At 39.9% G+C, this 24,381-nt stretch overlaps 1 protein-coding gene and 1 long non-coding RNA gene across 2 annotated transcripts in view; one reads left to right on the top strand and one right to left on the bottom strand.

Moving 5' to 3' along the window:
* The window catches only part of NCKAP5 (NCK associated protein 5), an 830,344-nt gene that overhangs the window by 738,343 nt on the left and 67,620 nt on the right, over positions 1 to 24,381 (top strand). The window contains exon 11 of the mRNA XM_017854739.1: positions 21,744 to 21,845. Coding sequence (XP_017710228.1) covers positions 21,744 to 21,845 — 102 coding nt within the window. The remainder of the gene's footprint in view (positions 1 to 21,743; positions 21,846 to 24,381) is intronic.
* LOC108516968 (uncharacterized) overlaps positions 1 to 24,381 on the bottom strand; it is a 47,777-nt gene that overhangs the window by 344 nt on the left and 23,052 nt on the right. The window contains exons 3-5 of the long non-coding RNA XR_001881963.1: positions 2,490 to 2,607; positions 884 to 991; positions 239 to 382 (exon numbers count right to left, since the gene is read on the bottom strand). This is a non-coding gene — a long non-coding RNA (uncharacterized LOC108516968). The remainder of the gene's footprint in view (positions 1 to 238; positions 383 to 883; positions 992 to 2,489; positions 2,608 to 24,381) is intronic.

Raw genomic sequence — 24,381 nt, 5'->3', positions numbered from 1 at the left:
AGATTTAAAACCAGGAATTTTTTTGTTATTATTTCTTATAACATACTAGAGGAACTAATTTAGCTTGTCCCATTACATAGTGATAAACCAGCATCTGATAGCAGCAGCCTGTGTGATAAAATGATTATGGCAGCAATGAGAAAGAATCTAATAAGGAAATTGATCTGTAGATTCCAATTCTGTAAGAGCCAACATCGATCAACATAAATGTAAATAATGAGATCATATTGAGAACTACCTGATTCCTTCAGATGATTCTGGAGTCTAGTGACAGATTCAAGAAGTAAATGTGAAAAGGAATCTAAAACTCCCACAGTCACTCCATGGACCAACAGCAGACTACATGGTACTTTGGTGCCATGTGGCATAGTCTATCTTGGTCCTGGGTAAAACGAGTAAGAAAGAAGTTGTTTAAGTATTTTCATATTGTAAGATATGTGTTGCCAGTACCACGCGGTGACAGTATAATAACAGTTGTAATTATACTTAGTAATTATAGACATTTGCAGTTCAAGGAAGGGAACAGGAGAAATGTAATGCTCTTCTTTATTTGTATCTTTGAGAGGTCATGTCTAGATAGTGCTGTGGCAAAGGAAACTGTCAGTTCCTGGAGATTGATCAGGAAGGATTATATGGAGTATAATTCTTAAGTCTTCATTTGCCATTTTATACACCTTCATTGATTGTCTGCCCAGGCGTTTTACTAAGAGCTGGTCCATAGCTCTGTGTCATATGAGGGACCATGGGTAGTAACAGGACAAGTGTCATCCAAGTTAGCTTCAAGATCAGGAAAACTGAGGAGTGTTCAGGCAAGTGAGGCAGGGCAGAAGTGTCAGGTGGGTGAGCAGAGAGGGAAGAATATGAAGACACTAGCTCTGCTCACCATCACAGGAGGCCATCTTGTAAGGGAGCTAGTGTTCCACCTCAGCAGGGAAGTCCTCCCATACTTCCTTTCAAGGAAGCAGTGCCTTTCAGGGCACGGGCAGCCCTCCTGCGGAGACAGGAAAGGAAATCCATTGAAACAAGCAGAGGCTTCCAGCAAGCTGCTTCCAACATTCTAACTGTAAAGCAACTGTGACTCTGCATTGGCAAAATGAACCTCCTGGAGTCTTTACCTATCCCCTCTTCCCCTTGCTACTTGTGTTTGTTCTACCTCAGCTGAACACTCTGCTGTTGACTTTGCACTTTCTTTAGCTTCCTGCCAAAAGGGTGATTCTTCAGTGGAGGTGAATCTCTGAGCCCCACAAATTGTGCCCCAGGCCCTAAAAACAGCTAACAGTCTTCAAGCATTTAATTAAACCCTCACCACAACCTTATGAATCCAAGAGCTCTATCTCTTGAATTTGAAATCACCAGTAAGCCCCTGAGAGCTAGTATTGGTATTATGGTCCCTAAAGGAAATGAAGACTCAAAAGATGAAGTGGCTTGCCCTAGTCACACAAAGCCAGGATTTAAACCCAAGATTATGATGACACCCGTGGTCACCTGCTTTCCTGCTTCCCTGGTTATGGATATAGCCATGGAGAGGGAAGCTCATTCGTGAGGCTGAACTCAGGATTTCTCCTGCATGTTGAAAAGCTAGTTGTATAGTTATTATCCTCTTTGTTTTAAATATGTTGGCTATAATGGAGAATTTTGGTCTATTGGATTCCAGTCAATTGAGGTATTTTGATAAGGCAGTTAACATTAGCCACAGTGTGTGGACCTGGGCTTTGCTCCAGTGTAGAGCTTGATGATGCACTGGGCTTGGTGACGTCTTCTGTGACTCAACCATTGGCTTCTTGAATAACTAATTCACATGTTACACAATGACTAAATTTTTGTGCATTCAAGTTTAAGGGCATCTGATTTCCTTAGTTTTCTACCAATAGGAAAGGGTTTATGAAATAAATTTACCATCCCACATGAAATAGCTAAACACAACAGTATAGATTTATATGTAATAAATGTTTTTAAACCCCTGGAATTATTAACATGGGGCATTTAAGGAGAAATATTTGTAGTCTCCAACCCACAGTCTAAGAAAAAAATTGTTGTCTTTAAAATCGGCTGAATACTAACAAGTGTTCAAAGCAAACCCTTGATTTTACCATAATAATTACTCTTGGGAATCTGAACTTCCCCATAGTTTCTCAAATGAGTCTAAGAGCAGCTTATTCTCTCTGTAATGCTCATTTCTTTGTAATAGTTATTTATAGATCCATAACCAATTTCTCTGAAAAATAAGAACTCATTTTTGGTATTCTCTGAGGTTGCAAATACCACACATGGTATATAATATGAAAGGAAAGCTCAGAGAAAGATAACTTTGCGTCTTGAGAAAAGTTTCCATCAAAGTCGTTTATGAAAATTAATAAATCTTTAGGGATTTAAGAAGGCAGAATAATTTTAGGATTATGGTAACTACGGACTGTCTCAGAAGAAAATAGAGAGATTATGTTATTTATATTTATGCATCGAATATCTGCTTAATACTTCACAATTTCCACCTTAGGAGATGAGGAATTTCTCTTCGCCTTGTTTCTGGGTGCCTGCTTCACAGATTCACATTGTTTACCGAACTCCAGACATGCTTGATTGGAACAGAGTGTTGCCTGTCTGTAGAGTCTGAAGGAAAAACATTGGAAACATTGTTTTATGTCTTGGGGAAGATATGCGTTTTTAGTGAAATTTCTGATGCAGTTGTAACTTCCTAATCTGTTATACAAATGTTTGCGATGTCATAGCCATGCACTTTTCTCTGAGATGTTACAATCCCATCTTTAGTCAACTCAGAGGATTTGCTGGGGAAATCGATGAGTAGTTTTGAGTTGAAAGTCTAAGATCACTTCTATCTCAGATTCTGTTTTCAGAAGCTTCCCCAAATATGCCTGAAAAAGAAACCTGCAAAATTGAAGTTTAAGTATAGGATATATTTAACAAACTAATAGAAAAATAAAAATAAATCCACTTGACTTGATGAATCCTGCGTATTAGCTGGAAACTGCCATTTGCCGAGAAATGATTTAGCTTAGTGAAATGTATTTTGCAGCTAATCCTTTAATGTCTGTTTTACATATTACCCTTCCCACTGTTAATATTGAACAATGTTGTAAGCTAGTAATTTTATGCCCTATATTTCAAATTGCTATTAGGAAGCCACATAAATAACAATTTTCAACTGCTCATTTATAATACCATGAGGCATTTCTTACCATGGGATAAAGTAACAGTGGATTTCAAAAACTACTTTGGGGATAAAGCTACAGGGAAACCATGATGCGGATCTGTAGCAACAAAGCCTATAAGGCAAACTGAAGTAATAAGTTGGAAACCCTGATAATGCACAACTTAGTATTAACTATCAAGGGAAGTGAGACAATGGGCTTTCATGGAACATTCAGCCAGAGATTGCATTTATGTAATGCATCTTCACAAATGTTTTAAAATGAATGGGACTCCAGCAACATGTCCTATTAAAACCAGGACGTTGAGCTGTAAAATACAGATGAGTGCACATCACGCAAGTCGTTTTCATCAACACTCTGATCTCTTTATTCTCCCAGCCCCCATGCAGTGGAATACTGTGAGAGTCAATATTGCAGGCTGTGAAGGTCCCAGTGATTATGTAGTCTCTCAAACTCTGAATTTCATTTGTTCTACTCTTTCCTTTAATAATGTAAGTAAGTACCCATCTTATAAATAATTCTACATATTGTTTTTTTTTTTTTTTTTTTTTTTGGTTTTCCAAAACACTGACATGGCATTTTCCCTTCTTTGGAGGTTATCTTCCAGAGTGGAGTGATAATCGTTTGATATTAACATCTCCTCATTGTAGTTACAAGAGCAGGGCCCACGTATGGTTTCTTGCTGACCATCTGGATAACATATGGAACCCTTTGGTGTCATAGGAGGAGTCACTGCCTGTCTTCAGGATTACCAATTATGGATCTCTGGAGTGATAGTGGCTCTTTTCTAGCATGCAGCATAATTGAGGTCCCTGGACTGACCCCCTGCTTCCCCAGCCACCCCTTTTGGGAAGAAGCATACCAAGAAGGCATCAAAGCTGTGTGAATGTCCACTGTGTCTACATTTCTTCCCAGAGACCCATCTGCAGTCTCTTCCTCTAGACCTTTCCTTTCTGTGCATAGATAAGAGTAATGGAGGCCCACAGCCAAGGCCAGCATTGGGAAAAGTATGGGGTAGACAAAAGAGTAGAGGAAACCATGTATTTTGGAGAAAGTGATGGAATCAGATCCTAATTCAGCTACTTACTTGCTCACTGTGTGACTTGACCCAAGTTCCTGATTGCTGAGACGTTATCTCTCACCATTCTCCTCTTGGACTTGCCTCTGTGGTCTTGCTAAACTTTTTGCAGAAAATGTCACATTCTCTCTCTTCTCTGGACCTTTTCATATGCTCTTCTCAGAAAGACCTTTCTTTCTTTTTTGACCCCTGCTTTGGCCTGAATGTTTGTATCTTCCCCCAAATTCATAGGTTGAAATCTTAACCCCCAGGGTGATGGCATTAGGAGGCAGGGACTTTGGGAAGCTATTAGATCACGAGCATGAGAGCTCTTATGAATGGGACAGTGCCCTTATAAAAGAGTCCTCAGAAAGCTGCCTTGTCCTTTTTGCCACATGAGGATACAGTGAGAATGCACCATCTATGAACCAGAAAATAGGCCCTCCCCAGACACTGGATCTGCTGGCACCTTGATCTTGGACTTCACAGCCTCCAAAACTGCAAGAAATACATTTCTATTGTTTATGAGCCACCCATTTTGTGGTATTTTGTTTTACCAATTGAAAAGACTAAGACAGCCCCCTCTCCTGAGTCATCATTTCTCCGTAACATCTCTTAGCTGTGCTAAGACTTAGCTACAGCTTCCCTAGGAGAACCCCCAGAACCCCTCAGCAGAGGGTTCCCACAGCATACTATGTTGCAGGTGACTGCTCAGCCTGTCCCATGAGCACCTTGATGCAGGGAGTGTGCTTGCTTGTCATTGTACCCCAACATTCAAACATGGGTAAGACAATATAGTGGCAGAGAATGAGGTTCCATAGGGGCAGCCCTTAAGTTCATGTCCAGGTTCAAATCCTTGGCTTGATAGTTACTTAGCCCCTCTTGTCCCTCAGTTTTCTCATTTGAAAAATGGAGTTGATAAGAGTTTCTACCTCACAAAGTGACCATAAGGATAAAATAAGGAAAAATAAAGCATATCACCTTCATCACGGCGGACGGGAGGCAGGACTAGATTGCAGCTCCAGACAGAGCAGCATGCGGAGGCTCGCATTATGAATTTTAGCTCCAGATCGACTGCAAGAACAAACTAGCAATCCCGAGAGGACTCACAGACCCTGCAAAGGAAGCCACTGCTCCCGCAGGACCCAGGAGATGCCCCAAATACTGTGAGTGTCCCAACTGCGGAAGTGGGAAAGCGAGACCCTCCTCTCCCAAACACACACCCCCACTGGAGAAGCTGAAGGTCTGTTTGTGGGAGAAGTTTCTGACTTTACCTGGAGCTGAGTCAGGTTAGAGAGCTGAGTGAAATACAGGGGTCGAAGAAGCAGCAGAAAGGCCCTGGGAGCTTGCTGTGTCCCCTAACAGCACATTTCTGCATGGCACCACAGGGATCCATCAGGAGGGTGGCCAGAGGAGCAGGGGGTAAAACTCCACAGGAAGAAGGAAATCTCTAGCTGAACTTTGTAATAATTTGAACAGGGCCAGACGCCTCCTGGCCAGAACTCAGAGAAGGGTGCAGATCTGGTGTGCAGGGGAAGAACCAAGCCTTTTTTCTTTCTCAGCTGGAAGGTGGGTAGCCTGGGGCAAGTTTTCAAGCCTGTCTCACCTTCTGCCTGGAAACAGACTCAGGGCTGTTGAAGGGGCGGGGGCAGGGTGAGAGGGAGCATGGCCGGAGTGAGACCGGCCCTTTGGTTTGCGTGGGAGCTGGGTGAGTCCTGTAACTGCCAGCTTTCCCCCACTTCCCTGACAACCTTCATGACTCAGCAGAGGCAGCCATAATCCTCCTAGGCACACAACTCCAGTGACCTGGGATTCTCGCCCCCATCCCCTACAGCAGGGGCAGTAAGATACACCCAAGGAGAGTCTGAGCTCACATGTGCCTAGCCCCTTCCCCACCTGATGGTCCTTCCCTATCCACCCTGGTAGCAGAAGACAGAGGGTACATAATCTTGGGAGTTACAGAGCCCTGCCCACCGCTGGTCCCTTTCCACACTAATATGGCTGATGCTTTCTGGAAAGTGCCACCTCCTAGGAGGAGGTCAACCAACATAAAAATCGAACATTAAACCACCAAAGCTAAGGACCCTCATGGAGTCCACTGCACTCCCCTGCTGCCTCTACCAGAATAGGTGCTAGTATCCACGGCTGAGAGACCCATAGACATTTCACTTACAGGACTCTGTGCAGACAACCCCCAGTACCCGCCTGGAGCCAGGTAGACTCACTGGGTGGCTAGACCTGGAAGAGAGACAATAATCACTGCAGTTCACTGCAGTTTGGCTTACAGGAAGCCACATCCATAGGAAAAGTGGGAGAGTACTACATCAAGGGAATACCCATGGGACAAAAGAACCTGAACAACAGCCTTCAGCCCTAGACTTTCGCTCTGACAGAGCCTACCCAAATGAGAAGAAACCAGAAAACCAACCCTGCTAATATGACAAAACAAGGCTCTTTAACACCCTCCAAAAAAATCGCATTAGTATACCAGCAATGGATCCAAACCAAGAAGAAATCCCTGATTTACCTGAAAAAGAATTTAGGAGGTTAGTTATTAAGCTAATCAGGGAGGGACCAGAGAAGGCAAAGCCTAATGCAATGAAATCCAAAAATGAACACAAGAAGCGAAGGGAGAAATATTCAAGGAAATAGATAGCTTGGAAAACAATCAAAAATTCAGGAAACTTTGGAAACACTTTTAGAAGTACAAAATGCTCTGGAAGTCTTAGCAATAGAATTGAAAAAGTAGAAATAAGAAATTCAGAGCTTGAGGACAAGGTCTTCAAATTAACCGAATCCAACAAAGACAATGAAAAAAAGAATAAGAAAATATGAACAAAGCTGCCAAGAAGTCTGGGATTATGTTAAACAACCAAACATAAGCATAATCAGTGTTCCTGAGGAAGAAGAGAATTCTAAGAGCTTGGAAACATATTTGGGGGAATAATCCAGGAAAACTTCCCCGGCCTCACTAGAGACCTAGACATCCAAATACAAGAAGCACAAAGAACACCTGTGAAATTCATCACACAATGATCTTTGCCTAGGCACGTTGTCATCAGGCTATGCAAAGTTAAGATGAAGGAAAGAATCTTAAGAGCTCTGAGACAGAGGCACCAGGTAATCTATAAAGGGATACCTATCAGATTAACAGCAGATTTCTCAGCAGAAACCCTACAACCTAGAAGAGATTGGGGCCTTATCTTCAGCCTCTTCAAACAAAATTTTCAGCCAAGAATTTTGTATACAGTGAAACTAAGCATTATAGATGAAGGAAAGATATAGTATTTTTCAGACAAACAAATGCTGAGATAATTCGCCATCACCAAGCCACCACTATAAGAGCTGCTAAAAAGAGCTCTAAATCTTGAAACAAATCCTGGAAATGCATCAAAACAGAACCTCTTTAAAGCATAAATCACACAGGATTTATAAAACAAAATACAAGTTAAAAGCAAAACAACAAACAAAAAAAAAAAAACAAGTACACAGGCAACAACGAGCCCAATGAATGCAATGGTACCCCTCACATTTCAATACTAACATTGAATGTAAATGGCCTAAATGCTCCACTTAAAAGATAAAGAACCACAGAATGGATAAGAACTCACCAACCAACCATCTGCTGCCTTCAGGAGACTCACCTAACCCATAAGAACTCACATAAACTTAAAGGGCTGGAAAAGGACATTTCATCCAAATGGACACCAAAAGTGAGCAGGAGTAGCTATTATCAGATCAGGCAAAACAAACTTTAAAGCAACAGCAGTTAAAAGAGACAGAGACATTATATAATGGTAAAGACCTTGTCTGACAGGAAAATATCACAATCCTAAACATACATGCACGTAACACTGGAGCTCCCAAATTCATAAAACAATTACTAATGGACCTAAGAAATGAGATAGACAACAACCCAATAATAGTGGGGGACTTCAATACTCCATAGTATTGAAGGATACTTCAATACTTCAATACATAGACAGGTCATCAAGACAGAAAGTCAACAAAGAAACAATGGATGTAAACTATACCTTGGAATAAATGGACTTGACAGATTTATACAGAACATTTCATTCAGCAACCACAGAATACATGTTCTATTCAATAGTGCGTGAAACTGTCTCCAAGATAGACCACATGATAGGCCATAAAACGAGTCTCAGTAAATTTAAGAAAATTGAAATTATATCAAGCATTCTCTCAGACCACAGTGGAATAAAACTGGAAATCAACTCCAAAAGGAACCTGCAAAACCATGCAAATACACAGAAATGGTACAGCCTGCTCCTGAGTGAGCATTGGGTCAAAAACGAAATCAAGATGGAAATAAAAAAATTCTTTGAACGGAATGACAATAATGACAAAATCTATCAAAACCTTGGGGATACAGCAAAGGCAGTGCTAAGAGGAAATTTCATAGCCCTAAATGCCTACATCAAAAAGACTGAAAGAGCACAAACTGATACTCTAAGGTCACACCTCAAGGAACTAGAGAAACAAGAACAAATCAAACTCAAACTCAGCAGTAGAAAGGAAATAACCAAGATCAGAGCAGAACTAAATGAAATTGAAACAAAAAAATACAAAAGATAAAAAGATAAATGAAACAAAAAACTGGTTCTTTGAAAAGATAAATAAAATTGATAGACCATTAGCAAGATTACCAAGAAAACAAGAGAGAAAATCCAGATAACCTCACTAAGAAACAAAACAGGAGACATTACAACTGACACTACTGAAATACAAAAGATCAATGAAGGCTACTATGAACACCTTTATGCACATAAAGTAGAAAACCTAAAAGAGATGGATAAATTCTTGGAAAAATACATCCCTCTTAGCTTAAACCAGAAAGAATTACCAGAAATACCCTGAACAGACCATTAACAAGCAGTGAGAATGAAGTGGTAATTTAAAAATTACCAACAACAAAAATAGTTCAGGACCAGGTGGATTCACAGCAGAATTCTAACTGAAATTCAAAGAATTGGTGCCAATCCTTTTGACACTATTCCACAAGAAACAGAAAGAAGGAACCTTTCCTAATTCATTATATGAAGCCAGCATCACCCTAATACCAAAACCAGGAAAGGATATAACCAAAAAAGAAAACTACTGACCAATATCCTTGATGAACATAGATATGCTAAAATTTTTAACAAAATACTAGCTAACCGAATCCAACAACAGAACAAAAAAACGATTCACCATGTTCAAGTGGGTTTCATACCAGGAATGCAGGGATGGTTTAACATACACAAGTCAATAAATGTGATACACCCCATAAACAGAATTAAAACAAAATCACATGATCATCTCAATAGATGCAGAAAAAGCATTCAGCAAAATCTAGCATCCCTTTATGATTAAAACTCTTAGCAAAATCAGCATATAAAGGACATACCTTTATGTAATAAAAGCCATCTATGATCATCCCACAGCCAACATAATACTGAATGGGGAAAAGTTGAAATCATTCCCTCTAAGAACCAGCACAAGACAAGGATGCCCACTCTCACCACTCCTCTTCAACATAGTGCTGGAAATCCTAGCCAGAGCAATCAGACAAGAGAAAGAAATAAAGGACATCCAAATTGGTAAAAAGGAAGTCAGACTGTCACTGTTTGCTGATGATATGATCATTTACCTTGAAAATCCTAAGGACTCCTCCAGAAAGCTCCTAGAACTGATAAAAGAATTCAGCAAAGTTTCCAGATACAAGATTAATGTACACAAATGAGTAGCTCTTTTATATACCAACAGCAACCAAGTGGAGAATCAGATCAAGAGCTCAACCCCTTTTACAATAGCTGCAAAAAAATTAAATACTTAGGAATATACCTAACCAAGGAGTCAAAAGGCCTCTACAAGGGAAACTACAAAATAAATCATGGATGACACAAACAAATAGAAACACATCCCATGCTCATGGATGAGTAGAATCAATATTGTGAAAATGACCATACTACCAAAAGCAATCTACAAATTCAGTGCAATCCCCATCAAAATACCACCATCACTCTTCACAGAATTAGAAAAAAACAATTCTAAAATTTATATGGAACCCAAAAAAGAGCCTGCATAGCCAAAGCAAGACTAAACAAAAAGAACAAATCTGGAGGCATCACACTACCCAATTTCAAACTATACTATAAGACCATAGTCACTAAAACAACATGGCACTGGTATAAAAATAGGCACATAGACCAAAGGAACAGATTAGAGAACCCAGAAATAAACCCAAATACTTACAGCCAAGTGATCTTAGACAAAGCAAACAAAAACATAAAGTGGGGAAAAGATACCCTTTTCAACAAATGGTGCTGGGATAATTGGCTAGCCGCATGTAGGAGAATAAAACTGGATCCTTATCTCTCACCTCATACAAAAATCAACTCAAGATGAATTAAGGACCTGAAACTATAAAAATTCTAGAAGATAACGTTGGAAAACCCCTTCTAGACATTGGCTTAGGCAAGGATTTCATGACCCAGAACCCAAAAGCAAATGCAATAACAATGAAGATAAATAGCTGGGACCTAATTAAACTAAAGAGCTTTTGCACAGCAAAAGGAACAGTCCGCAGAGTAAACAGACAACCCACAGACTGGGAGAAAATCTTTACAATCTATACATCTGACAGAGGACTAATATCCGGAATCTACAATGAACTCAAATAAATCAGTAAGAATAAAACAATCCCATCAAAAAGGGGTAAGGACATGAATAGAAAATTCTCAAAAGAAGATATACAAATGACCAACAAACATGTGAAAAAATGCTCAATATCACTAATGATCAGGGAAATGCAAATCAAAACCACAATGCAATACCACCTTACTCCTTCAAGAATGGCCATAATGAAAAAAACAGTGGATATCAGAGTGGATGTGGTGAAGAGGGAACACGTCTACACTGCTGATGGGAATGTGAACTAGTACAACTGCTATGGAAAACAGTATGGAGATTCTTTAAAGAACTAAAAGTAGGACCAGGCGCGGTGGCTCACACCTGTAATCCCAGCACTTTGGGAGGCCGAGGCGGGTGGATCACGAGATCAGGAGATGGAGACCATCCTGGCTAACACAGTGAAACCCCATCTCCACTAAAAATACAAAAAATTTAGCTGGGCATGGTGGCGGGTGCCTGTAGTCCCAGCTGCACGGGAGGCTGAGGCAGGAGAATGGCGTGAACCTGGGAGACGGAGCTTGCAGTGAGCCAAGATCACGCCACTGCACTCCGGCCTGGGAGACAGTGAGACTCCGTCGCAACAAAATAAAAAAAAAGAAAAAAAAAAAAAAGAAAGAACTAAAAGTAGAACTACTATTTGATCCAGCAGTGCCACTACTGGGTATCTACCCAGAGGAAAACAAATCGTTATTCGAAAAAGATACTTGCACACACATTTATAGCAAAGTTCACAACTGGAAAATCGTGGAACCAACCCAAATGCCCATTAGTCAATGAATGGAGAAAGAAACTGTGGTATATATATACACAATGGAATCCTACATAGCCATGAAAAGGAAGGAATTAACAGCATCTGCAGTGACCTGGATGAGATTGGAGACTATTATTATAAGTGAAATAACTCACGAATGGAAAACCAAACACCCTGTGTTCTCACTGATATGTGGGAGCTAAGCTATGAGGATGCAAAACATAAGAATGATAGAATAGAGTTTGAAGACTTGGCAGGAAGAGTGGGAAGGGAACAAGGGGTAAAAGATGACAAATATGGTGCAGTGTATACTGCGTGGGTGACGAGTGCACCAAATTCTCAGAAATCACCACTAAAGAACTTACTCATGTAACCAAATACCACCTGTACCTCAATATGGAAAATTAAAAATAAAACAAAATATTGAATTAAATTTTTAAAAAATAGTAATAATGTAAACACTTAGCACAAGACCTCGCCTGCAAGTGAGCACTCCATAAATGTTCAATGTTTTTTTGCACAGTTTTATTTTTTCAGTTAAGTCCAAATTTACATATGGAATTACGCTTCAATGGAAAGAATGTAGAGATCTAAAAAGCAAATGAAATTGACGATACCAATCAAATACCGATAGTAATAACAATGGAATAATAATAAGGAAAGCGTGATTTTGAGTAAATGAATGAATGATGTTTAAGTCTAGCAAACAAAGATATCACATCGTATTTAGAGGTAATGAGTTTTTAATTCTATGCAGTTCATTTTACTGTCTGATTAATTGTTATTGTTATTTTAATAAGTTGTCTATAGCAAACCATCATTAACCAGATTTAACTGGGTAGAATTAAGAGCATGAACTCTGCAGTCAGACTGTCCAGGGTTCAGATACTATTTATGTGACATTAGGCAAGATTTTTTTAGCTCTGTATGTCAGTTTTTTCACCTGTAAGACAGGTATGGTAGTTCTTACTGTAGATTGTAATGAGGATTTAAAAGGATAACATATGTGAAACACATATTTAGTGCTAAAAAGAGTTCAATAAGTGTTCACAGCTATTATTGTTGCTGTTATTATTATTATTTCCTTCCCAATTATCTGCCTCTAAAGCAGAACCTGGGAAGGAAAATCACCAAGGCAACATAATTCACTTGATGGGAGTTGCTCAAATTGTGGGCTTAACATTTAGACAGAAATAAGCTACTTCCATAGGATTTGCCTTGTAAAAGATAGCAATGATGGTATCACGTCCCTCCCTTCGTAGAAAAAGCAAGCAGAATGTGATAGGAAGAGCTTGGACGTAGAAGGAAGCAGGTCTGGGACAGAATCCTGGCTCTCCTGCTTCCTGAAATATATGTAGCATTGTGACTTCAGATGCCTTTCTTCGCTTCTGTCATCTTGGGTTCTTCATCTCTAAAAACTAAGATGACAGCTTCTTCCACACAGTAGTATGAAGATTCATGAGATTAGAATAGGGGAAGGAATTCACAGAGTGTCTCTTCCCCCCACAGAGAAAGGAGTAATTCATTTCTTCCTAATAAGTGATATATTGAACTCTAGTGACCATAAGTGGAGCTTCCGATAGGTCTGGTCTTGATAGATCAAGTTTTGGGGTTTTTTTTCCCCACTAATTAATCCTTTCAGTTTGGTGAAATCAGAGGGAAAAAATGTGTTCCCCTACATGTAAAAGGCAAAATCTTCAGAAAGTCAGAACTTTTCAAAATAAAGCTTGATTAAAAATGTAAAACGCAGTGTAGATAATTTTACAAAACAGCGGGGGCAATTGGAAAGCACTTATTAAAGTACCTGTTAAAGTAATTAGTGATGAAAATGGAAATTTCAGGGCACTTCTGTGTCTCTTAGATCCCAGAATAGGCTCAGGCTGTGCTGAATCACTTCCTCCCTTAGATCATATTCACAGAAGAAGACAAAAGGGAAGCTTCAGAGACTCAGGCTTGGCAAGCAAATGCGAGTCACTCTTCGGCTGTCCTCCTGCCAACAGGTCTGACTGGCCTGCCATGGGACCCTTAACCTTCTGTCCTTTTTCTCAACATTCTGTCACTTTGCTGTTAGGTCTGAAATATTTTGTTTTTTTTTTTTTTTTTTTTTTTGTAAAGACTTCAAACCAAGAGATTTGGGAGCTCTGCAGGAAGAGCTAAGTTCCTATTGCACAGAATATTCTCTTACATATCCTTAACTGTGTGGTGAATACACTGGCCTCCACCACCTCTAGCTGCATGGCACCCTGACTCTACTGTGATCTTGTTTGCATGTTCTGCCTTAAGAATTCTTGTATTTTTTTCTCCTTTGTGTGCTTGGTCTGCTCAGGGATATTGTCAGCTCTGTTAATGAGCTTCCTTTGAGTCTCTCATAGCTCATAGTCATGACTCTGCACATAGTAGATGCTTCAAAAAGCATAAAGCATAAATTAGTGTTGGGCTAATTAGAGTGGAGGCTCTTGAGGGCAAGGTCTGCTGTTTTCATCCTCATCCATCCTCCCATTGGTGCTCACCCTGTGGGCCTCGGGGCGCTGTTAATGGAATTGCAACAGATAAGGATTGGTATGAGATGCTCTGGTCATCAGTCTAAGCTGCAGAAACCATGAATAAACTTTCTAATCACCAAACCAAATGCTGCTCCTTTAGGTAGCCACTGGATAATCAGGCTGTCATGGAAGTGGGGACCCTTGAAGAAGGTTTTGAATATAGCTGTGGAATAATTGTTTCAAAAATATTTTATAACCTTGGGTCTTGGAGAAGTAGAAAAGAGATAGAGCCATATCATTTGCCAAGGCACCATCCAGAGCAAAACAGAATGCACTCAGGGCAGCTAAACGTTGATATGCAAGGCAAGTCCAAAAGTTGTCAGGGAAAATAATAATTCCAACAAGGACTGTTGCAGATGGCTAAAAAAAATTAGCTGTAAAACTTTCAGACACTGAAGTGAGATCAAATTATGATGGACTTTTTTTAAAGGGTCTCTAGAAGAACATTCGGAAGGCACATTGTCACGTCAGCAGGAAGGCTGAATGCAGATATTATGTTTTATCTTTGTAGCCCAAAATGGAAATAATGGCATAATTAATTAAACATCAGCTTTTATCCAAAAGATTTTGTCCTGGTCTCAAATTTTGTGAATCTAAGAAATGACCATATAATACTCAGTTATATAATATGCAGTTATGTAATATTCAGTTTTATAATAAATTCTTAATGGAATAGAATGAAACTTGTGAAATGTGAACCTAGGGATCTGCCACAATCTCTCTTGATGGGATTCTGGAGGGACTGATGAAAATCACACTTCTGAGTGTGGCAAAATGTAAGTCTAGTATGTGAATAAGGCAGAACTTTGGGGTTTTTATGGAAGATCATTTGGCTTCCACAGAAAAATTATTTTCATCAGGCTCCAAGCTGTTTTAGAAAATTTCCTGGAACTTCCTTTTGGAGATCCTTATGCATACCTGTGAAATTGCCTTATTACCCAACAGAAGGAACAAAGCTTATTTACCTGAGTATGTCTGTTCAGGGTCATATTTAAAATGGTTCTCTTAAACATGCACCAAATCCTCTAGAAAGCTGAACTTAACAGGAAATCAGAGGAAGTTAGCAATATCAAAAGATACTCAGGAGATTTCATAAGAACTCACTCCAGGTTTGCTTCCCTTGTGTTGGGCTTAAAGGGCATCAAACCCTGGGCCCAGAGCCCACCTAGGACAGAGTTGAGGGAGCAGAAATGGGGCTCTAGGAAGCTTTCTAGAAGCTGTGAGGTGAGAACAGCTCTCCAAAGTGGAGACGATTTGAAAACAAAACTAAAGCTGAAAAAGCAGTAAGTTCTTTATCCGAGAAATCAACCCAATATCTGGGCCACTAGATTTGAGGGAGGGTGATCCCTAAACATGGCCAGGTCCAAATAAGCAGCCAGCCAAGTTGACAAGGCGCAGCAGAACCCAGAGAGACAGTGGGTTAGAGCAGGCGAGGACTCACCGAGACGGGGAGAGGCCAGGGCAGCTGTTGGCGTCCCTTCTCTCGGGTCAGGTGCTGAACAGTTAAAACTTCTCTTTTGTGCAGATATTTGGCTTTTAATAGTTGGAGGGGCTGGGTTCGGTGGTTCATGCCTGTAATCCCAGCACTTTGGGAGTCCGAGGCAGGTGGATCAACTGAGGTCAGGAGTTCGAGACCAGCCTGGCCAACATGGTGAAACCCTGTCTTTACTAAATAGCCAGGTGTGGTGGTGCATGCCTGTAATCCCAGCCGCTCGGGAGGCTGAGGCAGGAGAATCACTTGAACCCAGGAGACAAGAGGTTGCAGTGAGCCAAGATCACGCCATTGCACTCCAGCCTGGGTGACAGAGTGAGACTCTGTCTCAAAAGGAAAAAAAAAAAGAGAGAGAGAGAGGAGACTAATTATACGCATGATTATGGTGGTAGATGAATTCTCTCACCAAATCTGAATGAAGAGAAGAGAACCATGGTGAAATGATCCCTTTTGTACTTTCCTCTCTACTTCTAAAGCTGAGTTAATAACTTCTAAAATCCTGACATGAAAAATTTCATACATTCCTTTTCAACCTTCAGGAAGTACATCAGTAAATGCAAAAGCTGCTCACCAATCTATTTTACTTGATTTGTCCAGCATGGTTTCTTATGTTGCCCAAATTTCTTAGATGAGCTATTTTTTTAACCTCAACTTGCATCAATATATAAGGACTCAGTGTCTTCCTGGCCTTAGCAATCGCTGCCTTAAAATTAAGACATCACCATGGTGCTGAGTAAAAATCTAGAGGCAGAAATCTATCAAGTGCAGCAAGCTTTCACTGAGCATCTGAGGAACTGAGGAAAATGAAATGGAAAACTCTGGCCCTCCAGCCCAGCTCTGAAAGGCTCAAATGCACCTCAGTCTCCAGTCTCTGCTGCCATCATTAACTAGAGAGCTGCAGAATCAGTCACTACCACCCTGAAGGGTCCACTCCACCTTCATCCTGCCAGATAAAGGACAGCCAGTCCTTGGCACAGTCTGTTGAGGGGGATATGTCTCTGCCTTGAATTACAGATACAGAACTGCATAGAGAACATAAAACTGACTGACTGAAGGCAAGTGAACCCGCCAAATATTACCCACCCAACGTGTAGTTCAGGCACTGACTGCCCTGGCATTGTCAGGTCCCCAAAGCTTAGCTTGGTATTTTACTCCTGTATGAGGCATGCGTTCTGTTATAAATTGTGACACATCTTAGCTCTTCACATGATCTCCTAACCCCTGCCCTTGCATATAGTGACAGAAAGCAAGTCTCTTTCCTATGAAGCTAGAATCTTCAGTGGGGGTATCACCTTGGGCTGTTGATGTAGGCACTACATATCCATGTGTAAATACCTGTATATTGGTACATGTGTGTACACATATGTACACATATGAACTATATACATAGAAACATGCATATTTCTTGAGTGGCTACCCTGTAGGCTGCAGAGAGAGATGTGTCAGCCAGGTCAATGTCAGCAATAACAACAAACTCCAAATGAATCATGGCCCAAATTCAGTATAAGTTGATATCTTCCTCGTGTCAGGTCCAAAAAGACTGTTTCTTTTCCCAGGGTAGCTTTCTTCCAGTTGAGAATTTAAGAAGCCAGACTCCTTATACCTGGTTGGCTTCATCTTCAACAAGTGGCTTCCAAGGTTGCTGTGCTGAGTTGGCTGCATCAAGCCAGTGGGAGGATAAAGAGCGTGGAAGACTATTTGAGGGAGGTATTCCTGGGCCCGGCAAGAAAGGACAGATGTCACTTTTGCTCAGGCTCCATGACCTAGAGCTAAACATGTCATGTAGGCACACCTGACTGTAAAGGAGGCTGGGAAATGCAGGCCAGCCATGCACCCAGAAAGAAGAGGGCCAAGGTTTCCGAGGTTTTGTGACACCCAGCTCGTCCCTGCCACTGGGATAATGTAGAAATTAAGGGATTGGCCTGCATTTTCCTGGAGCTGATCGTCCTGTTAGGAAGATAGAACCTACACAGAGAACAACTCAGTAAAAGTGCACTTTGGATAAAGGACCGAAATGAGAGGCAGTCTGATCCCTCAAGGCAGGGAATCCACTGTGGTTTAGAGAGGATAGATGACTTTACAGGGAGGGTTTCAGTGTCGTCCTGAATACTGGACAGGATCTAGGGGCAGGAGGAGGAGAGTGTGCCATGGAAAATTGGACCAAAGATCAACTCAGATGGGGGAGGGGCACATTCCAGAGACTGAAGCCAGTCTAACAGGGAGGGTTAGACCATCACCGTCAAAGGAAGCATCTGAGTAAAAAGATCCCTCGCTTACCTCTGGTTTGAAAATGTGTTCCATTAGGAGTCTCTATCTCTGAAACCCAGTTGCATCTCAGTTACTGACACAGTGTGACAGATGATGCAAGGCCTACTTCAAACCTATACTGAGTAGTCCTCTACTTTTCATGTATGAAAAGTATGTCTAACTCCAGAATTCATTGGGAGTTGCAGATTAAAGATAGGAAGTTTGAAGTATTTCAGATGAGATTTTATTCAGATGAACACTAACAGTAAATATGAACTATACATGGGTATGTGATGGAAAATTTGCCCTCTAAGATGGGGAGCTCCTCTTAAGAGGTCATGGCCTTCTTATGTCAGTTACACTCTTTTTGACAGTGACTTAAATTTCTCATGTATACATTCTACCTATTTTTCACTGAAGCACAGGTAATATATTATCAGTATAAAAAGTGATGCTATACACACACATGCCTGTGTATTATATATACGATGAAAATATAAGTCTATTATAAAAATTCTTGTCATAAGAAATGTAGTCTCTATGGGGTTGTGTGCTTTCATAGTTATTTAAGGGAAGTTGTGTGAAGTTGTGTGATATTTACCTATAGCCTTATATATATAGCCTTAACAAAAAAGTAGATTTTATTATACTTGAGATGATAGGTAATCCAATGACCCTGATTGGATCATTATACATTGTATACCTGAATTAAAACATCACATGCGCCCCCATAAATATAAACAACTATTATATACCTGTAATAATTAAAATTTTAGACATAAAATAATAATTAAAATATAAATTGTTTTTTAAAATGTAAACAGATTTTTTCTAAGTCAATTTTTATTTGCCTTATATTTATGAAAACTATAACAATGAATGATTCATTTGTGCCTTATTATCTGAGAGATTACCTACCATCAGCTGTCAGGTATAACAATAAACTAACCTGTGTGAATTTCAGCATATTATCCTATTTGTTTTCCCTTCTTACTATGACAGTGCCTCTCTCTACCTGTGGTGGTGGGTTAAATAGCCACTTCTATCTTTCTTTTTTCTGAAAATACACACTTATTGATGCCTATAATTCTGTCATTGGATGTTGTGACTTTGTTAGGAATTTTATTTAACTTCACTTTTATTTTAGATTCAGGGGCACATGTGCAGGTTTGTTCCATGGATATATAGCATGATGCTGGGTTTTGGATGCAGGTCCCTTCACTCAGGTAGTGAGCATAGTACCCACTAAGTAGTTTTTCAACCCATTCCCCCCTTTCTTTTTCCCCATCTATTAGTCTGCAGGGTCTGTTTTTCCCATGTTTATCTCCATGTGTGCTCAGTGTCTAGCTTCCACTTGTAAGTGAGAACATGCAGTATTTGGTTTTCTGTTTCTGAATTAATTCACATGGGATTATGGCTTCCTCTAGCTGGATTCGTGTTGCTGCAGAGGACATGATTTCATTCTTCTTTATGGCTGTATTCTGTGGTATATATGTACCATATTTCTTTATCCAATGCACTACTTATTGGCACCTAGGTTGATTCCATGTCTTTGCTACTGTAAATAACATGGCAATGAACATGTATGTGCTTATATCTTTTTGGTAGAATGATTGATTTTCCCTTGGGTACGTACCTAGTAATGGACTGATGAATCAAATGGTAGCTCTGGTTTAAGTTTTTCCATCTTTCTTTAGCAGATGAGGGATCTGAGACTAAGAGGTTCAGTTACATTCCTGAGATCCTGTAGAACGTGTACCTTCAATAGGGCTAGAACTCAGGTCTCCTGGCCCTTGCCCCAGGACCTCTCCTTTCTCCCATGCAGACCTTCCCTATTTCAGTGAAGGGAAGGGACCCATTTGGATAAAAGCCACTGAAACAGCCTTGAGGAGGGTGGGTTTTTAGATGCATATATGCATGCAGTAGGTGAAAGCATGACATCATGTATCTGAGAAGTAATAATGAAGTGCATTCATGAACTGAATAAGTCAGATAGCTAATCCATTGAGGCCTCTTCTCTCAAATCACATGATATACCACTCAAAATCATTTCTTTTGTTGAATGTCATTTCCCATAACTTCTGGTCCTGTTTGCATATTGATAAATGTACTCTTAGGTCTCACAACATTGTAATTCTTTTGGCACTCTCTCCATCTTTAAAACTTATATATGGGTGAGTCAAATATAAAGACATCTTTTTGTTTATAGACTACAACAAGCACTAATGGGCTGCTTACTAAGTATGATGTATTTTGTCAGGTCCCAGAGATTACAAGATGAGATAAATTCTGTCTTTGCCCCCAGGGAAGTCAGATTCTAGAGCTTGAAGATTATAGTATTAGGATTATAAAAACTGTCCAGAAACAATGTCATGGTTTTGGTTACCTACGGAGGTCTTAGCTCTGCTGGAGAAATTTGGATTTTCAAAACAACAGGCAATCAGTTTAGAAATTATTTTCTTTTTTTGTGAAAGGACTTCCACAGACACACAAATGGAAGGTCCAGTGAGAAGGAGAACTGGCCAACCCACAACAGCAAAAAAATACCTTTACCCTTGCAGGAGGATAGAATGCAGCCCTGTCACAGTGCCGTCCTTCAGGAGGAGCTGCATACATGTTTGTTGAATAATCAACTAACCAAGTACTCAGGGCTCTCACAGAAGTTCAGCCTAAAGAGAGTCGAATGGGGAACAGAGAGAATGTGGCTCATTTTAGTGGAGTTTGCAGTCCCTGCTGACTACATGGTAGATATGCTGGGACAGAGTGACCTGTGGGACAGCCCTGCCCACTAAGATGATTCTAACATTGCTTAGTGGCAAAGAAGCAAAGGCATTTCTTAGATCAGCATCAGTGTGCAGCAGGGCCTCTCCAGGGAGAAAAAGGAGTAGCAAAAACTTTTCAGAAGTGAGAGAGGCACGCTTAGCCGCATTATTTACTTACTCAATTAGATTTTTTTAGCATCTAGAGCCACAAAAGTTGTAACCAAGACAAGCGAGGCTATAAGTGCCATTTTCAAAATGTCATCAGCCTAGCAGAAACATTAGGCATAAATCACGAGTTTTATTGTATTTGCAATTAAACAGATCAAATTTAATGTCCACAGAAAAGCCTTAGTAATTAGTATCAAGATTAATACAGTGAAATGTCTCTGGCTTAGCAGGCCTCCCAAACAAAACTGAAATAAAGAATTCAGTATATAATTGAATAGCACGTGAATATTAATGTACAAAATCCTCAGAGTCCCCAGGTCCCCGATGCAATTATTTTCTATTCACATTAATTGTTCCTAACAGATGACATTAATGACTTTGAGTTAAAATGTGTCCAAGGGAAGATTTCACAAGATCAGTGCTGTTTAGAAATAAGGTCACTTTTATAATTATCTGCTCAGATTTTAACCACTGCTCAACCTAATAAGGTGAACTTGGTGATTGGTTTTCTTAATGTGAATCTCAAATGTTAATTTTCATACTACCCAATAAATATATCAGAGTGTTCATAGTTTTCCTACTGCTTATTTTTTAACTACTACTTATATTTTTCTACTACGTATCTTCCAAGGCAGACTGACAGACTGTAAAAGCATGACTATTGTTTACAAAATGTAATTTGCATACACACATACATATACGTGTACGGAACACTGATAAACTAGAATAAACTTTTAAAAATTAGGACATGTATTATCTAATTTGGAAATGCCAACTCTTTTAAGATTTAACTGTCCAAGGCAGGATTTTGAAACAAGTAATTAAATTATCGCTATTTAATGTTTCTGCTTGGTTTTACCTAGAAACTTCACTCACGCCTCTTGGATCTTTCATCCGGAGATTTGCTTTCAGAGGTGGAAAGAAGCCGAAGTCTGACGCAGTCACGAACTGATGCTGAGCTGCACGTGAGTTTCCCAGTTGCCTTCAGAACACTTGTTTCGGTTGTTATTTTCCTTCCATCAAATATGATGTCACAAGCGAACCATAAAGCACATCCTTGAAGCATTATCAGGCAGATAAAAATACCTTCCTTTCTTGTGTTCTCTGAAATTCAATATCATGTCCCCCAGCTGATATAGTAAACAGAAAGTGTCATTCCCCACAAAAATATCATAAATCTTGGTTTTGTCCCCAAGACACCTTTTTTGGATATTGATTACATCTCAGAGTCTCTGAGAAAAGGTCAAGGAGCTTTTTATTAAAACCCACATCCCATTTTATTCATCCTACTTTTATGATATATTATGTATGAACTTTTAAAAATTCATGGGCTCTGCATTTTTTTTCTCTAGCTGGGGTTAGCTTTGTGCTTATTTGGCAAAACTTTAACCAGCATGGCTTTTTAACTCTCATTGACATAAAAGGAGTAACTTGAAAAAACACAATTGCTAAATAAATATATAATGAAAAATGTAAGGCTTAAAACAATGACATGAACATTTGTGGATAACTGTTTTTTTATTTTACTGAATAATTCTATCAGTGTAGATAGACCATTAAATGAAAATATTCTCAAGTTAGATTTGAATTGAATTTCAGTGGAATGTTGTCACTTTAAATGTTTATAAAGACCTAATGGCATCCAATCTATAATATAGCCTTAAGGTCAGGAGTTTTTTTTTTTTTTTTTTTTTTTTTGAGAGGGAGTCTCACTCTGTTGCCTTGGCTGGAGTGCAATGGCGCGATCTCAGCTCACTGCAGTCTCCGCCTCCTGGGTTCAAACGCTTCTTCTGCCTCAGCCTCGTGAGTAGCTGGGATTACAGGTGCCCACCACCACGCCCAGCTAATTTTTGTATTTTTAGTAGAAACGGGGTTTCGCCATGTTGGTCAGGCTGGTCTTGAACTCCTGACCTTGTGATCTGCCTGCCTCGGCCTCCCAAAGTGTTGGGATTACAGGCGTGAGCCATTGCACCCGGCCAGCTTCATTCTTTATCTTTATTTTTTAACTAAAATTGTAGATTTTCTACTGCATTTCTCACAGTAAGAATGTTTAAAGTATATGAATCATTCAGGGTAGTAATCTAAAATAAACAATGAGGAAAATACACTTTGGATAGTGCAGAAGACAGGTTGTATTTTTGCCTGTTAAATCAACATAATTAAGATAATGTTGCAAGAGAAGCTAATACACATTTTTTATGAAGAATTTTAAGAAGAATCACTATTATCGATGACAACTCGCTGGGATTCATGGGCTTCTGTGTATCTCTGGGAGCTCTGCTCATTGCCAGAGAGCTCACTTGGCATCATGGCATGATGGCTTGGACTTGGGCAGGGCATCAGAATGGTGTATTGACAGGGCAACTTGGGCAAGGTATTAAAACCTCAATGCCTCAGCCTTCCCTTTTAGAAAATGAGGATAATGATATTTCTATTTCAGAGAGTTGTGGTGAGGATTAAATGAGATAACACAGGAAATGTGTGTACACAGTGCCTGCTAACAATATTGGAACAATCATAAGATCTCTGTCCCTTTGGCCCTCTTCTGTTCTCTTAATTTGTGGTACCATGCCACACCCACAGCAAACCACAGCAAAGGTAGAAATGATCACTGAGAAAGGGCTCTACGAATATGTCTCTCCAGAAGCCAGAAGCTCACATCAGTGATCTCTGGTAACAAAGTCCATCCACTTTTGGCTGTTGCCTAATGTAGTTACTACTTAGGCACCAGGCATCAAGAAATGGTAGGATATCAGGAAGTGTAAAACAGGGTCCCGTAGGGAGGCCATGAACTAACTGATGGCTTAGTTGAAGAGCCAAGACGCATGTGTGTGTTTGTGTGTGTGTGTGTATATATATTGTTGCTGTTGTTGAGATGAAATCTCAGTCTGTTGCCCAGGCTGGAGTATGGTGGTGTGATCTCAGCTCACTGCAACCTCCACCTCCCTGGTTCGAGCAATTCCCCTGCCTCAGCCTCCCAGGTAGCTGGGATTACAGGTGCATGCTACCACGCCTGGCTAATTTTTTTGTATTTTTTAATAGAGATGGGGTTTCACCATGTTGGCCAGACTGGTCTCGAACTCCTGACCTCAGGCAATCCACCCACCTCAGCCTCCCAAAGTGCTGGGATTACAGGTGTGAGCCACCGCACCCAGCCTCTGTCTCTCTCTCTCTATATATATGTGTATATATATGTATGTATGTATGTGTATATATGCATATATATTTCATGTTTTATATATTTATGTATTATATAATACATATATATAATATATATATTACATATTATAAATATATATTTATATATAAATGTTTTTATATGTGTGTATGTGTATATATGTATGTATATGTATGAATACATATATATATAAACATTTTTAATAATAGCAGCAAAACCCATGTAAAAGTCCCTAAGCATTAGCATTTGTCAGGGGCTGTTCAGTCGTCACAATGATCCCATATGGTAGCTACTCTCATTATCTCCATTTACAAAGAAAGAAA

This window comes from Rhinopithecus bieti, unplaced genomic scaffold (genome assembly GCF_001698545.2).
Source record: "Rhinopithecus bieti isolate Rb0 unplaced genomic scaffold, ASM169854v2 scaffold_37914, whole genome shotgun sequence".
NCBI lineage: Eukaryota > Metazoa > Chordata > Mammalia > Primates > Cercopithecidae > Rhinopithecus > Rhinopithecus bieti.
This window is presented reverse-complemented; position numbering and strand designations above follow the sequence as displayed.